Source organism: Salvia hispanica, chromosome 5, assembly GCF_023119035.1.
Source record: "Salvia hispanica cultivar TCC Black 2014 chromosome 5, UniMelb_Shisp_WGS_1.0, whole genome shotgun sequence".
Lineage (NCBI taxonomy): Eukaryota > Viridiplantae > Streptophyta > Magnoliopsida > Lamiales > Lamiaceae > Salvia > Salvia hispanica.
The window spans coordinates 13,420,367-13,436,360 of record NC_062969.1 but is presented as its reverse complement, the minus strand read 5'-3'; the positions used below and the strand labels follow the sequence as shown (position 1 = coordinate 13,436,360).

General features: G+C 36.1%; 3 protein-coding genes across 5 annotated transcripts; all 3 read left to right on the top strand.

Moving 5' to 3' along the window:
* The first annotated feature begins 5,208 nt into the window (after nt 1-5,208).
* On the top strand, nt 5,209-6,093 carry LOC125186463. The gene is made up of 2 exons (XM_048082829.1): nt 5,209-5,384; nt 5,685-6,093. The coding sequence occupies exons 1-2, from the start codon at nt 5,264-5,266 to the stop codon at nt 5,924-5,926; spliced, it is 363 nt and encodes a 120-aa protein (XP_047938786.1). The 5' UTR covers nt 5,209-5,263; the 3' UTR covers nt 5,927-6,093.
* A 1,965-nt stretch (nt 6,094-8,058) lies between these two features.
* On the top strand, nt 8,059-12,431 carry LOC125191306. Of its 2 annotated transcripts, none has more exons than XM_048088823.1 (6): nt 8,059-8,298; nt 8,392-8,532; nt 11,176-11,426; nt 11,518-11,605; nt 12,046-12,112; nt 12,204-12,431. In XM_048088823.1, exons 2-6 carry the CDS (start codon nt 8,465-8,467, stop codon nt 12,255-12,257), a joined length of 528 nt encoding a protein of 175 aa, XP_047944780.1. In that variant the 5' UTR covers nt 8,059-8,298; nt 8,392-8,464; the 3' UTR covers nt 12,258-12,431. The 2 variants fall into 2 exon arrangements, with proteins under 2 accessions (XP_047944780.1, XP_047944781.1); XM_048088824.1 differs by having other exon boundaries at nt 8,061-8,298; nt 11,171-11,426.
* A 294-nt stretch (nt 12,432-12,725) lies between these two features.
* On the top strand, nt 12,726-15,007 carry LOC125191305 (DNA-directed RNA polymerase II subunit RPB7-like). 2 transcript variants are annotated; one of them, XM_048088821.1, is made up of 8 exons: nt 12,726-12,874; nt 13,515-13,606; nt 13,722-13,887; nt 13,970-14,020; nt 14,330-14,395; nt 14,500-14,568; nt 14,640-14,715; nt 14,821-15,007. In XM_048088821.1, exons 2-7 carry the CDS (start codon nt 13,521-13,523, stop codon nt 14,703-14,705), a joined length of 504 nt encoding a protein of 167 aa, XP_047944778.1. In that variant the 5' UTR covers nt 12,726-12,874; nt 13,515-13,520; the 3' UTR covers nt 14,706-14,715; nt 14,821-15,007. The 2 variants fall into 2 exon arrangements, with proteins under 2 accessions (XP_047944778.1, XP_047944777.1); XM_048088820.1 differs by lacking the exon at nt 12,726-12,874 and having other exon boundaries at nt 13,387-13,606.
* The last annotated feature ends 987 nt before the right edge of the window (nt 15,008-15,994 follow it).

The following is a 15,994-nucleotide window of genomic DNA, read 5'->3' as shown; positions in this document are numbered from 1 at the left end:
TCAGCAGGATATAGAAATTCATGCACTTTGACTATAATATTTTCCAACACTCCTTCAGGGCAAATACAAGTTCTATCTGCTAGCTGGATCACTACCTTGGTAGCAACCATTCTTACCCCAGTTAACTTCTTATAGATCGAAAGTGGCAAAACATTTATTGATGCCCCTAGATCACACATGGCATGCTCGACTTTGATATCCCCTATAGAGATGGGTAATGTGAACATACCTGGGTCGGTGCATTTCGAGGGCATCCTTCTTTTCTGTATCACAGCAGACACAGTTTCTCCAATCACAATCTTCCCATCTAGCTTGGTTTTCCCTGCAATAAACTCCTTGATGAACTTACTGAAGGCGGACATTTTCAAGGCTTGCAAGAATGGCAAGTTGATTTCCAACTTGCTGAAAATCTCCATGAGATCTCTTCTTCGCCTCCCCTCGATATGGAAATGGTTTTGCTCGCTTTACTGCATTTGTGGAAGTCCCAGCCTGGGTTTCATCAACTGCTTTGTTTCCTTCCTTACTTACTTCCTCAGGTTCGGGGTCTAGGAAGAACGGGTCCCTTGATCGAGGTAGAGATCCCCCTAAATCTTCCTTCTGGAGGTCTCTCTGAACAATGATCTCCCTCGGTCCAGCGCCTTCCTCTTGCTGTTTCTGACTCTGTTTCCCTTCTTTAGCTTGCATAGGCACTTCCTCATCAGTTTCCAACGTCGGCCCTTCGTAACCCCGCCCAGATCTCAAGTTGATTTGACTAATGTTTGCTCGGTCCGGCGGTTTGACGGTAGTAGGAAGTTTGCCTTCATTCCCCCAGAATTTTGTCCTTGACCCTGGTTCTGTCGATAGTTGCCTTGATGATTGTTGTATTGGTTATTCGACCCTTGATTTCCCTGATGGTTATTGTACTGGCCACCAGACCCTTGATTCCCTTGATGATTCGGTTGGGAGTTCTGGTAGTTTCCTTGATTGTTTCTCTGATGAGGTGGCACATAGGAGCTTCCTGGGTTGTTCTGATTTTTGTTTCCCCAATTAGCTTGGTCCTGATTCCTGTACCCCAGCTGCAATTGTCCTTCTTGACCTTTCCCTGACCAGTTGGACTGCCTCTCCGGAGGGTGTGCAAAATTCGCGAGCTGCAAAGGAAGTGGCTGGCTTTGATCATGGTCAGTCCATCTAAAGTTTGGGTGAGTCCTCCATGGAGCGTCCCTCTGTCTTCCTTGATTCCAACTTCCATCGGGATTCCAACTTCCCATCGAATTTGCTTGAGCTTGACACTCCCCTTCGCAGGGCTGACTAGTAGTATGGTTGCAGTTGCCTTTCCTCTTGACCAGGGGATTTCTCAATTTCCACTGGAGCATGCGGATTATGTATTTCTCGATTGCATTTAGCAAGGCCTTTTCCAGTTTATCGATCCTATCTTCCACCTTCTTGTCTTCTTGATCCATCACTGCCATTAGGCAACATCCTCTCCTCAATATGCTTCGTGGGTTATCATAGGCCTTCTTTGCCTCGATCAGCCTCCCCAAGGTTTCCCGAGCTTCGCTTGCTTTATTCTTGGTAAAATTTCCCCCGCTCGAGGAGTTCATCAAGTCCTTCGATTCAGGGTTTGCACCTTCGTAGAACAGATAGTACGTCTCCGCTTCTATCATCCTGTGGTTTGGACAAGCATCCAGCAGCCCCTTGAAACGGGACCAATAAGAACTCAGAGACTCATCGTATTCTTGTTTGCACTCCTGAATCTCCTTCTTCAAGGCATTCGTCTTGTTGGATGGAAAAAAGTAGTCCAGAAATTCCAGTTTAAAATCCTTCCACGTGTTGATCGAGTCCGGTGGAAGCCTTAGTAGTCAAGTGTTCGCCTCCCCTTTTAGGGCAAACGGTATTGCACGCAGACGGTAGTCCTCCTCCGTCGCCTCATTAGGTCGCTTCTGAATGCTACACAATTTGCTGAATTCATTTAAAAACTCATAAGGGCATTCGTTCCTCCGTCCAGAGAACGTGGGCAGAACTCCGAGCACATTTGTTTTGATGTCGATTGACCTCCGGCGTGGGTTCGAAACTATAGCATGAGCGGGTTCACCGTCAAGATGAGCGGTGAGCGACCCTATCTCCGGATCGGGATCTACTAGATGGGCCATATTCGGGTCTTCCTCCTCCTCGGTCTCGGAATGCTCTGGTTCTGTTGACGATCCTGGGTTCTCCTCGGTCGACGAATTCCACTCCTTTTCACTCTCTGACTCGAACGGGAATGGATCCTCCATTCTCAATCCTGATCTAGTGGTGATGGTAGATGTAGATTCCTTGACTCGCCACTCGTACTGGCCACTCCCTGATCCAGATGAGCTTGCCCAACTTCCAGATTGGAAGCCTGCTCTCATAAACTGTCAAGGGAAAAGGAAATAACAGAAATTAAAATATTTACACCAAATCCTTAAATGAAATAACAACAAACGCCATCCATCCCCGGCAACGGCGCCACTTGAAAGGTCTTTTTTGTTTTGTCTCTGCGTGTCAAATAGGAAATACAGGTTCCCTAGATCCAAAAGTCCACCCAGATCACGGGCCTAGAACTCGAAATCAAATTTATGCATAATAACGAAGAACTTAACAGATCTGCATACCCTAGACGAAGTAAAATAGAAACCAAGAAGAAAAAAACAAGATCTATCGAACTACTATCTTTCCACACGTCGAATACAACCTCAGACGCTAAATCCACTCCGGATCCAAGCGTTCGACATGAACTCCAAACAGTAGAAACTCTCCATCACGTCAGATTTAAAAAAAAAAAAAAAAAAAGAACTCCGAATACTCAAACAACCACAGATCTGTCACCAAATTCCACATCAAACACCTCAACATCAACATAAACAGAGATCGACATAACAATTGAAGAAATAAGCTAACAGCAGAGAGATCTATGCAAAATGACTTGAAATTTAACCACTAAACGCAGATCCACGAATGGTAAAACAATTAAGCATCATCATCATCAAGGTCGACTCCCAAAAGTGAAGTTCGACGGTGAAAACAAGCAAAACAACTGAAATTAAAGGTAATTGTCTCTTCGCCCTCACTCGGACGGTGTTGCCAAACACGAGATTTTCTAGAAAGTACCCAATGCCGATCACGACTACCCCAGATCCATTCCCAAGTGTGTGCAAAGTGTGTGAGCTAAGAAGAGTAAAAAAAACTATCCCCTTTGCGTTGCATGCTCTTCTATATATATAGGCATTTGAGTGGGCCCAGCGAGGTATAGATAAGACTTTGTTGCCCTCAACTGTAGACTCCTCTGTCACGCCAATTTTCCTTGTAAATCCTGCTCACTTCGCTCCTTTCCCTCGCTAGACCATCTCCTTCATTACTTCCTTGATCTAGCGATTTTCTTCACACACCCTGGCTTAGGAAACGTGTTAGACCCAGCAAATTATAACATTTTTCGCACATTACCGATGCATGAAATTAGCCTTATCAGTGGCGAAACGGGTTATCCGCACCCGACAAGTCGAGTACCCGTACCCGATTTTAGCCAAATTTGTGGTCACAAAACCCGCCCCGCGACATACCGGGATTACCCGATACACGTGTCGGGTATCCCGTAACCGACATTGCGGGTACCTGTATCCGACCCGTAATCCTAATAAAAATTTTGAAAATCATAATAACCATCAATGTTCCCTAATTTACTTTATTAATATCGATGTTAAACTTTGAATAGATAGATGAAACTTATAAATTTCGGTCAGTAATCTTATTTATTTATTCATTCTAAAAAAATTGTCATTTCAAAGAAAATTATCTAGGAATATATCAAAGGTATAGAAAAGTTAATACAGATATTATAATGCGGAAAGTAGATTCTAATTTCAAAACATACCTTAAAAAGTAGTACTCCATATTAAAAAATGAGGGGAGTATAGTAGTATGAATATGCAGGATATATACGATTTATCTAATAGACTAATACCATATACTTTTGCATTTAGTACTATCTTATCTCGATCCAGAAAAATAAACTTTATTGAGTACGATAAGTCGAAAAGCGAAAGTTGGTTAGGATCGGTCTTACTTATTAACGGAGAAATAAACTGAAAGATGGGTTGAAATAATTTAATTTGATTAATAAATAAATAAATAAAAATATATCTACTTAATAATATGTCCAAATTTTTATCAAGTAAATATAAAATGGATAAGAGATGACTGGGTTTGATTCCCAAATCTTACCCATATGAACAACAAAAATGGCTCCATCAGGCGGCGTTTCTAGAACAACAATTAATATTTGATTGGTTTGGAAAATGTTTAATTACTACCACTATTTGCAAGTATGAACAAATAATACAGAATTTACCTTGCAGATTTCGTCGTATATATATACAACATCTACGCAGCATAATATTTCATCTCACCTGAGAAAAGATTTTAATTAGTCTGTTTCTTTTCCTTGTTATAGATTTTACAACACTAAAATAGTGACTTCTTGGCCCAACTTTTTAAGATGAGCTACTCTTAGTAAGCCAGTCTAATTACATAAGATCAGCCTAATTAAAATTTTATAATCTTGATTAAATCTTACTCCTATTAGAAATATGATTAGCTATATATATATAAAGTCAAATAGCACACTAGTATTGCACAAAAAACTCAAAGTGGTTCGGACGTCATCAGATCTTTAAGACAAAAACCTCATACAAATAAATTCTAGTTCTATTAGTAAAATCAGAATATCCTCGTCTAAGAAAAGAAACTCATCCAAAGGATCAACAATAAAGAAATAAAAATAAATATATCCTCGTCTCAAAGAAATAAATATAGCCTTCGAAATTATTAATACTCCATCTGTTCCATAAAAATATATGCATCTTCATTTATAGAAAGTTATCCAAAATTATCCCAATTTATTAAAGTTATCAAAAGTTATTCCAATTTATTATTTATATATATTAAATTATTTAAAACTCATATGACCAAAAATACTAATAATGTGGATCACACTATCCATTAGCACTACTTTAACTACTCTTTTTTGTCTCTCTTGCTTTATCAATTTTATCTTAATTCTCGTACTCTCGTATTTTTATGAAACAGATGGAGGAAAATATAATTAAGAAATGACAAAATAATTATAAAAAATGCACCAGCACTTGTTCAATTCCACATTAAATAAATAAACCATTTTCCCTCTTCTCCTTCACATCCCATCACCAACTCACTTCTCACTTCTCTCTCTCTAACACAGAGGGTCAGAATTGACTGATCATCAGCCTTCATGTCTTCGATTCTGTCATCACAGAGCGTGGTGTTCGCCACCGCCATGGCACTTTCCGGCACGGTGATTCTCCTCGCCGCTCTCCGCCTCCATAAGCCCACTTCCCATTTTCCTTCCTCAGGTTTGACATTTTCTTTAATTTCCAATTTTCGATTGCCTTCTGCATGCTTAAATGGGAAATGAAAACACAGTTTTTCTCGACTACCAAAATTATTCAATTTTTTTTTTGTCCAAGAATCATGGATGAGATCTTTGAATACTAACATGATAAGATAAATAAATGCTTTTTTTGTATATATGCAACTATTTATGTATTGTATTTTATTTAGACTCTAGTTGTAATGTTTCATTTTACATGGAAAATATATTTATTTATTCATTATATATATATAAATTGAATTAAAAAATTGCATGTGGGCAGATGGAGGGAAGAAAATAAAGAAAAAGAAGATGAAGAAGGTGCACTTTGCAGAAGATGTGGTGGACCCAATTGGGAATAGTGAAGAATATAGGAAATCACACAAGGCTAACTTCCATAAATATTCAAATCCAACCACTTCAAAGAAAGGCAGGAAAATTCAAGAAATGCCAGCCAATAGAATGGCCCTTTACAATGGCATTTTGAGAGATAGAGTCCTCCAAAAGATCACATATTCATGTTGATAAATCATCTTCTCTCTCTCTCTTTTTTTTTGTAAAAAATTCATCATTTGTTAATATGGTTCTATGAGTTTGGTAGGGTCAGATTTGGCCATTTGAGAGTTGAGGTATGTACAAAGACCAAATTTTCTTGCCCAATTTGAAGGGGTCGAGGATGATGTGTTAGTGTATGAAGATTGTTGGAGAGTTTGCATGTAAGAAAATGAGTTCGGTGATAGAATTGCAATTTGCACATGATCTTTTTAAATTTCTCATTCCAAATTTGATTAGTATTATCATTAGTAGTTCTCAATTCTCATGATACACAACAAATAGAACCCAAATTGGGGTTGCCTTTTGAATGCAAATTTTGAATAATTATGTAATCAACTCGTTATAATATTTTATTATTATCGTGGGTGTGATGTATGGTATACATGCTAGTATAAATTTGTATAAATTTTTATAAGTAATGCGTGAGGTGAGCTAATAAAAGTCTACATTCAAATATAAAATACATCAAGACTAGGTGCTATGTGCCAATATCTTTCCCACCCTTTAACAACTGCATAGAGGCCAATAATTGGGCATTATACATTAGTTCATCAACTTACTTTTATGATTGACCTATTCTTTTATAATTCCACCAATAAGATGCTGACAAGTGTCACAAGATTGTTGGACAAACCAATTGGCAGGAGTGCATATGGGGAAGTAAACTCTAGACAATGCAAGAAAGCAGTTAGGTTTCAGTCTCTAACAAAATTTGAAATTCTACATTGAGAGGATATTGTACTAAATTAAATGCATGTGCCAAAATCTTTGTCATGCGTTATTATTCGATTTCCCTTGTTTTAAATAGTATACTTGTAAGTTGTAAAAGTTGAAATAAGAACAAATGGATGGTTGAGCGTGATTCTCGGATAATTTAAAACTATAGTTTATACGGAGTATTAAGTATGGAATTTCATAAATAAATAGTGACAAAAGGTTTTTAAAATCATTATGTAATGCTAGGGAATGAATGATGTGATCACGAGTCTTCTATTGTAATTCCTCTTATTATATAAGAATATGCACTTTTGATTGACTACGATTTTTAATGCATAGTTGACAAAGTAAAAGACGAATGAAAAGAAAAAATAATTAAAATTTTCTTATTATTAGTGAAAATCGAGTCTCACCTTAATAAACAGAAAAAAAAATTCAAAATTAAAAAGTGCATACTTTTTTTAATTAATAAATTTATTTTTATCTCTCTTATTTTATTAATTTTATATTAAAACTGATCATGATTATGTCATTTTAAAAGTTTTACTTTTAGAAAACGGAGGGAATATTTGATATTTTGGACTTTATCGCTGATAAGATTTCAGCTTGTACGAATTTTAATGCTATTTGCCATATTGGTATCATAAAATAGGTTACAGAAATCTATTGATGGTATAAAAAAAAATAAAACAATAGAAAGTTGGATGAACTTGGTCTTCGTGCAATGTTGGGCTCGTAAAAGTTGGGCTTAATCAGCCCGCCCAATAACCTTTTCGGGCTGATTGGGTGTCGGGAAAATGAACCTCCTTATTTTTGTGATATTTTATTAAATTTGCCTACAAATTGGAATGCCAATCATTATACGACTATTAGTCTACTTTTTTTGCTTTTCCGTTTATAATTAAATAGGGGGAATTTGAGAAGGGGTAAAAGAAAACTAGCGAGCTACACGATAAAAGCTTAGTTGATAAAATTATTAATTATCATTATCATCCCTTCAAATATTAGAGTTTATATCATGAGATAATTTAGGAACTTGTTTCTCTTTAATTAAATAAAATATCGGTTTATATCATGAGATAATTTAGGAACTTGTTTCTCTTTAATTAAATAAAATATCGAGCTAATATTTAAGTTGACTCCAATTTGGAACGAACCCATTTGATTTCGTTGATTCTCTTTAATTCCAAAAAAATGAAATCGAGCTATTTAAATTATTCATGACTCCAATTTTGGAACGGACCCACCTGTATTTCGGATCCGAATAAAATGTAAATAATTGGATTGATGATATTTTTGGGAGTTTTGTTGTGTGTTTTTAATAAAAGATTTTGGTGGTTTAATTAGTAAAGGAAAAGAATTTAGATGATTACCTGTCACCTAACCCCAAAAATTCACCATCTACAAACTCCCATTCTCCCAAAACTTTATCTTTAACACTCACTGATTTGCAATTTCGACACCCATCTTTCGTAATCATTCGTATAAGCATATAAAAGGGTCGTAATTTAGAGTCTAAATGTTGTGGATAAGGCCGTAATCATATCATTCATATCAACATATAAAGTAAATCTTGATTTGCACTGTAAAGTCCTCTTTGCGGCGGTGCCTGCTTTTTCTCTCAGGTAAACCAAATCATTCTAATCTGACATTTTTTATTTAGGTTTTTGAGGGATTTTGTTACGAGATTGATGCTGATTATGTTGAAATATTAACAGGGTCTGTGTTAATCTATTGGAATCTGATGGTTTCTTGATTTGGGAGAAAGATCGCATTTTTATTTGGGCGTTTATGTTTAGATATATGATGTTGCACAGTTCGTTCAGTTCTTGGATCAGCCATTTCCTTGCTTGCATGGGGTATGTGCTCTCATTTTGATCTGTTTTTTATAGTTTTTTTTTTTTAATTTTCGATTATTTTTATTATTTGATCGACTGTATGATTGATTATTGAATTGATTGAATCAGTTTGTCATGACTAGAGTTTGTATGGAGTAGTATGATTTATCTATATTTTTGTCTTTCCTTTCCCCCTTTTCTTTGTGTGTCTTGTTTGAAAATGCGATGACAATGGGCTTTCTCTGTTTTAGATTATGAAATTGTGATCTAGGAAGCATCATGGTTCTGTTTTGTAGGAAATCGAGCTGATTTTTGTTTTTCTGATTCGGTTTGAACTCGTCACTTGGTAAACAGTGTCATCATAAATTTGAATAGGAAACTTATAAATGGTAGTAATAATTTAGGAGGCTCCCTTCATTTGGTAACCTGGAGCCTGGAGGCTCGGTCTTCAGAAATTAGATGAATCGTGGATCCAGTGTGTCGGGATGAACTCAGTGGAGAAATCTTACATGAATAAATGACGACCCAAGTTGTTTACTTTGGAAGGAATATTTGGAAATTTTGCATTAATTACTAATAACATGATCAGACGTATCTGGTTTGGTTACCAGGTGGTACAAGTTCATCCAACAATTTTGTATGTATGCCTATGAAAAGGCAAAGAGGACTAACACAGTTAACGCTTGATTGATCTAGTAGTAGCAACCAGTAGTCTCTGAATATATAATGTCTTCCCTTTTATACTTCAACAATCATGTTAAGCTTGAAAGTAAGATTGGTTTTTGTTCGTCAAATATGTAAATTATTTGTATATGTGCGTGCTATACTTCCATTCACGTATTGCAGCCATCCGCAATACCTTTTTGGACCATCAAATGGACAATGCCATAGGCATCCAAATTGAGAATAAGCACTTGCATGATAAAAATTTATTTTAAATCTTAATCCTCCTATTTGATGCTCCAAGCTGTGGTTCAGGATGAGATCAGAGACTCTACATTTATTTAAATTGGGGGAGGTAGTGCTAGATATGATAAACTCAAGGAGAACCCAAGTGAATTGTAGAGAATTAGTTAACTCTGGCCGTATTTTTCTGAGGTGTGAAGACTGGTTTTACATGAGCTCAAAACTAAAGAAAAAGCAAATAATATGCCAGGTAGGGGATGTAACTCAGTTTAAGTATTGTGGCAGTTGAGACTTTAAGTTTTATAGTTATATTTTACTAGCATGTAATGTTCTCTCTCAGTGTGTCTCTTTTTAAATAAATTTGGCGGTTGTCACAATATTTGTAAGACTCTGGAATTCTGTATTTTCCAATTTTTTCGACATGTTTATTGGTTCTGTCAACGAGCTCCTTCAAACAACTGAATACTTTTTAGCTAGATCTTGCCAATAAATTATGTTAGCCATTGAAACCCACAAAATGGGAATTTAGTACTCCTAGGAAAATTTAAGAAGCCATAGCACAATGGTTTCTGATACTCAAATAACATCACCCACAAAATGGGAATTTGATAGGAAAAGTTAAGAAGCTTTAGCACATTGGTTTCTGATAATCAAATAACAACCCCCTGTGTAACGCCCGGGTCTATGGGGCCTCCCCGCAACCATTCATTCTTCCTCATATTTGGTACAATGATACAACGAACCTGCTAGGAACTCTGACTTTCATTCTTGCTTTGCCAAAATGGTTAATCCAAGCTGCTAACAAAGTCCATTGGACCTCTATATAATTCTTCCTCATATTTCTGTGTGGTGGGAAATGTCACGCTGTTCCAATTATGTACCTGTGATTGGTTTCTAGATAAGGGTTGGATAAGTATATGTATTGTTTATTTTCAGTTTAAGTTTAGAGCCCAAACCATGTAGTTTCATTGTATCTACTTTTAAATTTAGAGCTGAAAAAAATAAGCACGGCAGTGGCAGAATTTGAAGGGGGGTCCAGTTTTCTTTTTAGTGCTATAAGACTAGGGCTATAAATGTACCCGAAATATTAAAAACAATAAGTTATTGATCTTCCAAATTCTTCGTAGCATTGATAATAAATTGACTTCGATCAACTTTTCCATAGTGTTGATTGGTTTATTAAGTTTATACGTACATTATATTTCCTTGATTCAAAGGATTGATTGTCAGTCACTTATCCACCAAAAATTCTGCTTTCTTCCTACAACTGTGTGTTGTTGGTTATTTTCGCAACCACAAAGTAAAGTAACATGAGCTAAGAGGCAAATAATGGATAGTCACATGAAATTTTCCACATCTCATTTGGTTGGCAAAATTAACTTACCAAACTGAACAAGTTAAGGTGCACAGAGAAAGGTATGATTGTTATAGTCATAGAATGCTGTTAGTTACTCTCGAAGAATCTTTGAGGCTTAAATTGACTGTCTCCGCATTTAACGCACATTTGATGATGTCAACATCCATCATGAATGGTTAAAGGTCAGCATTTGAAGTTGATGCTCCTTCAGCCAGTTATGAGAAAGAAAGATAAGAAATTTAGAATGTCAAAATGTGTAGGGACTACGGAGCTGTATCACCAAACAGGAATCTGTGACAGTTCCTTTTTTTTGCTTATTTTCCTGATCTAGCATAAACCTCTATTGTCTTCTCATCTATATTTATGGAAAACGTGTATAAACATCGCTTGTAACAGCACAGAAGTTGTATTGGTTGCTGTGATAAATCTCAACCGATCACTGCTGTGGACGAACCATCAAAAGGACTAAGAATACAAGGCCAGCTGGTGAAGAAACAAAGCATGTCAGACGACTTCTGGAGCACCAGCACGTGTGATTTGTTGGAGAACAGCACGCTTCAGTCTCAGAGAAGCTATTCATCAATCAGCGTCTCAAATCAAAGTGTCAGTTGCAGTGGCAGTGCTAGCAACCCTCCAGAGTTTATAAATCATGGCAAGTTCTATCTATTTGGCACTTATTCATAAAATGAAAGTAAAGTTGATCGGTTATTAACATGTTTTAAAAATTACTGTTGTGGGTTCAGGTCTGCTGCTATGGAACCAAAGCCGGGCTCAATGGGTCGGAACTAAGAAGTCCCAAACCCCTAAAAAAAATCGAGAACCTGTATTAAGGTACTTTAACTCGCCTTGTTCTTGACTTTAGCCAAATGCATGAATGTGCTCCTGGGTTTATTCCGAGCCATTAACATGGATAAGAAGTCTAGACAAAACCTCTTATCAGAGACATCTTGAAATGTGGTTCTTTTTTGCAGATGTACAGTTCTAGTTGAAAATGCAAAAACTCCGGTCCAATTAGAGTTAATTAATTGTGATTAGGATTTATGGATCCCTAATTAGAATTTATCATTCACAACTTAGGATTTAATTAGGACAGATGCGCCCATGTGTCCCTCGTAGAAAATTTAAAATCTGTATAGCATGTTACATTTTTGGCTAATGTTTCATACACAATAGATGCTTGTTAGTTTTTTTTTTATGCTTCCTTGACTACTTTTTTAGTGCACTTGAAATAGTTTTCTGTCACATTCACTGATTCTTTGGCGCTCGTATAGTTGGAATGCAAGTTATGAGAACCTGCTGGGGACAAGCAAGCGGTTCCCACAGCCCGTTCCTCTCTCTGTGAGTTACTCGAGCAGTTCTTGCTACTTACTCAAGACGCATTTCGTGATAGATTTTCCAACTAAATCGACGCCTGTATTATGTTTTGCAGGAAATGGTTGATTTTCTGGTGGATATATGGGACCAAGAGGGGTTGTATGATTGATAGATTCAGAAACTGTTTTATCTTCTGATCACTGATATACTGTTTAAGTTTGAGCTTTTAAAGAAATGGGATTATTTGATGTATAGTTTGCAAAGGGTTAGAGATTGATAATTGTGCAAATTCTGGTGAAATATTTTAAATAACATGAATATATTTGTGTTATCTTTTGTTCAACATTTTTCATTCTTGAGCTTGAAACCATTCAATCCTGTTGATTTTTTTTTTTTTTTGTAGTTTTATTATATACTTTGATATGGTAAACATTAATTCATACATATTGTTGTGATTTTATCCCTCATTTCATATACTCCGTATATAGCATTGATGTAATTCGAATATGAGACTTTTTTTTATCAAATGCCCGACCAGTCATCTTCAAATTTTAAATCATTAACAACGTACAACTATTTAATTTAGAAAGTAATTTAGCATTTGATGACTTAAAACTAAATTAATACTAGTAAATGATATTCTAGTAAACCCTATAGTGAGAGGCCCAGCAATCTAAACAGAGTAGTTTTTGCCGGGAAATCGACAAGCTGAATTGAATTATTGAAGAGAGGTCGCCATAGCAAAGCAAACGCGCCGCTTCATTGTTCCGTACATCTAAACCTGCGGTAATCTTCTACCCCAATTTCGTTTCTTTTTTTTTGGAGCACAAATTAAAATTTGGAATATTAGAAATGGGCCACTCACCCCTTAAAAGGCCTCATAAGGGGGAGGGTTATCCACACTTATATAGAGAAGCTAGGATCATCACCAAGCCGATGTGGGGGGAGGGTTATCCACACTTATATAGAGAAGCTAGGATCAGGGTTATCCACACTTATATAGAGAAGCTAGGATCATCACCAAGCCGATGTGGGACAAGATATTAGAATTTTAACATGGAAGAAAAAGATTTTCTTGATTAGTGTTGTTTCTGAGTCGACGAATTCCAGTAAATGATAGATGAGGTTGGACATTGAACGTTATGTTTGTGATAAAAGAATTCGTAGTACTAGTTTCAGTAGCAATTTTGATGGTTATACCTTGGCATTAACTGTACATACACAATGCTTGTATAACGATATGTAATTTTCCAAACCTGAAATTGATTGTGTTTATATTTATGTACATGATGGTATCATACAAGCAAGTTTGAATTTTTATGAAATGATCTTACCAATATGGTGCAAACTGCAAACTTTAAGCTCTAGTGAAGAAACTAGTTCTAGTCTAATCATCGAAAGGATGTTTTTCCACATGGTATTGGAGAGAAACATGCAACTACACCCTCGTCATTTTGGCCGTGATCTCCGGGATAAGCTCGTGACCAAGCTCATGAAAGACGTCGAAGGCACTTGCAGGTTACACAATCGCGATTCTACATTGGTGTTTCTTTTCAAGTTTTTGTGCATTGATGTTATAGAAAGAGAGGATAGCACAATTCACATATTGTACTTGTTATTTGTGTTATGGCAGTGGTCACCATGGGTTTGTTGTTGCAATAACTGGGATTGACAATGTTGGGAAAGGGTTGATTCGTGATGGGACTGGATTTGTTACTTTCCCGGTTAAGTACCAGTGTGTTGTATTTCGACCTTTTAAGGGAGAGATTCTGGAAGCTGTTGTTACAATGGTTAACAAGGTCATATGTATGATTGTTGTCCCGTCATGATTTTGTGCTATGCGTTTATACATTTCTTCTCATACTATGAATTTTTTTTCAGATGGGATTTTTTGCTGAGGCAGGTCCTGTCCAAGTTTTTGTATCAAATCATGTAAGTGGTTTTGTTTTGGTCTGTTATTTCACTTTTTTACTTTTGTTTTTTGGCATATCTTTCATTTCAGCATTTCTTAGGATGATCTGATCCAGTACTTGTTATCAGCATTGGTTTATAGTTATGTTGCAACTTAACAAAATGGTGTTGTGTTACTATTTTCAGCTATGCTCCTCTGTTTACCTTAGTTGATTATGCATACTCTCTTCTACCAATTTGAACACCTCACTATAAACTCGTGATGTTTCGCATAGTGAAAATCCTTCAACCCAAATGTAAACTTTTCACCATCTTATTTTCAATATGTAGTTGATACCTGATGATATGGAGTTCCAAGCTGGTGATATCCCAAATTACACTACTTCTGATGGATCTGTATGTAGCCCTCTTTGTCCTTTTTCGACTGCAAGAACTTGTTATTTGATCTTCTTACGCAATAATCATCATGCCCTTGGGTTGGTTTTTCAAATGATTGACAGGTCAAAATACAGAAAGAAAGTGAAGTTAGGCTGAAGATAATTGGAACTCGAGTTGATGCAACAGAAATTGTATGCCCTCTGTTTATCTATCGGCATGACTTTCTACCGGCTGTAATATTTTGTTTTTTTTGTATTTGCAGTTTTGCATCGGCACCATAAAAGACGATTTTCTTGGTGTGATCAGTGATCCAGGTGCAAACTCCTGATATGTGTCTGGTAGGCTTAGCTGTATTTATTCATACTTGATCTGCATTTTCTTGTTGGAATACACTTTTGTCTTGATCAGCATCATCTAACAGTTTGCATATTTTGATGGTTAAGGTTCAGCAACATTAGGGCGTGGAGAGTGTATGCCAACAAAAATGAAAACAAATTGGCAAGTAATTCTGTTTTGTGAATCTCAAAACAGTTTTTTTTGGTGAATTTTCCAAGGGTTGTTATAATGGTTAAAGTCAGTGTTATTTCTTCCTATTCATCTTGTTGGAGTTGGTATAAAAATTCTCTCTTAATCTGCAAAAACCTCTTAAACTATTCTTGTCTTTCTGTGATTAAAAGTGACTAAAACTATGCTGCTGTGATAAAAAGTAGACTAAGTAGTTGATACTATAATAACCTAATTTTGAAATGTCTAGCTCTAAATTTAATTGCGAAATAATTATCTTCATCAGAAAAAGCATTTCTAAACCAAAATTTAAGATTAAAAACTAGAAAAAAAAAAGTGAAACTGAAAACAAGAGAAATATGTGTAACAATTGTGGACAAATACAAACTAAATATGGCAATGGGGTGGGCCAGGCTTCTCCAAGCGATCCGGCACATCTTCCCACGCCCATTGCGGATGCTCTTAAAAGGAAATATTTTCGAAAAGGTTGGTGCTTGACGTCCCGTATCCTAACTGAATTGACGGCATTTTGCAAGGGGCTTGGATTTTTCCTACAGTAGTAGTGAGTGAGTGCTTATGTTTCCCATAATTTTATCGTATTATGTTTAAATTTAGAAAAAAAATGATGTATACATTAATATATTGTACTAGTATGCTACAATGGAAAGAACTAGAATGGACACTGGTGATTGAAATATAGGCTTTTCTATCAATACAAGAAATCTTCATCATCCAATGATTTTTTCAGAGATATTGCAAATTTTGATATGTTAAAAATGATAGATAAAATGTGTAGAGTTGTGTGTGTTCAGTTATGGTAATTTTTTGTCCTTTCAATTCCATACAATACCTAAAAAGGAAATTTGAGTACCTGAATTTTAATTCCGGAATTGGAATATGGATATCAATGAATAATGTGTTTTCCTAATTTTTCAATATTGATAGTCCAAAGAAAAACGACGTATATTTAACAACCAAAAATCAGTCATTCCTTTTCCTTGATTATTCCTGCGCTGTGTTCACACTATTTTTTTCCATTATTTAGTCTGTCTTACTTATCTGCTGTCAACTGTACTCAGCCACTTATCTATGAAATCCCTTCTACAATTCATA

What these genes read in the sequence shown, in the direction of transcription:
- LOC125191306 (XM_048088823.1), top strand. Translation starts at nt 8,465, where the DNA reads ATGTTTAGATATATGATGTTGCACAGTTCGTTCAGTTCTTGGATCAGC. An exon ending in TCCAGAGTTTATAAATCATG is followed by an intron (nt 11,427 to 11,517) that starts GCAAGTTCTATC and finishes TTGTGGGTTCAG; the next exon opens with GTCTGCTGCTATGGAACCAA. An exon ending in AATCGAGAACCTGTATTAAG is followed by an intron (nt 11,606 to 12,045) that starts GTACTTTAACTC and finishes GCGCTCGTATAG; the next exon opens with TTGGAATGCAAGTTATGAGA.
- LOC125191305 (XM_048088820.1), top strand. Translation starts at nt 13,413, where the DNA reads ATGATCTTACCAATATGGTGCAAACTGCAAACTTTAAGCTCTAGTGAA. An exon ending in TTGTTACAATGGTTAACAAG is followed by an intron (nt 13,888 to 13,969) that starts GTCATATGTATG and finishes ATTTTTTTTCAG; the next exon opens with ATGGGATTTTTTGCTGAGGC. An exon ending in AAGTTTTTGTATCAAATCAT is followed by an intron (nt 14,021 to 14,329) that starts GTAAGTGGTTTT and finishes TTCAATATGTAG; the next exon opens with TTGATACCTGATGATATGGA.
- LOC125186463 (XM_048082829.1), top strand. Translation starts at nt 5,264, where the DNA reads ATGTCTTCGATTCTGTCATCACAGAGCGTGGTGTTCGCCACCGCCATG. An exon ending in TTCCCATTTTCCTTCCTCAG is followed by an intron (nt 5,385 to 5,684) that starts GTTTGACATTTT and finishes GCATGTGGGCAG; the next exon opens with ATGGAGGGAAGAAAATAAAG.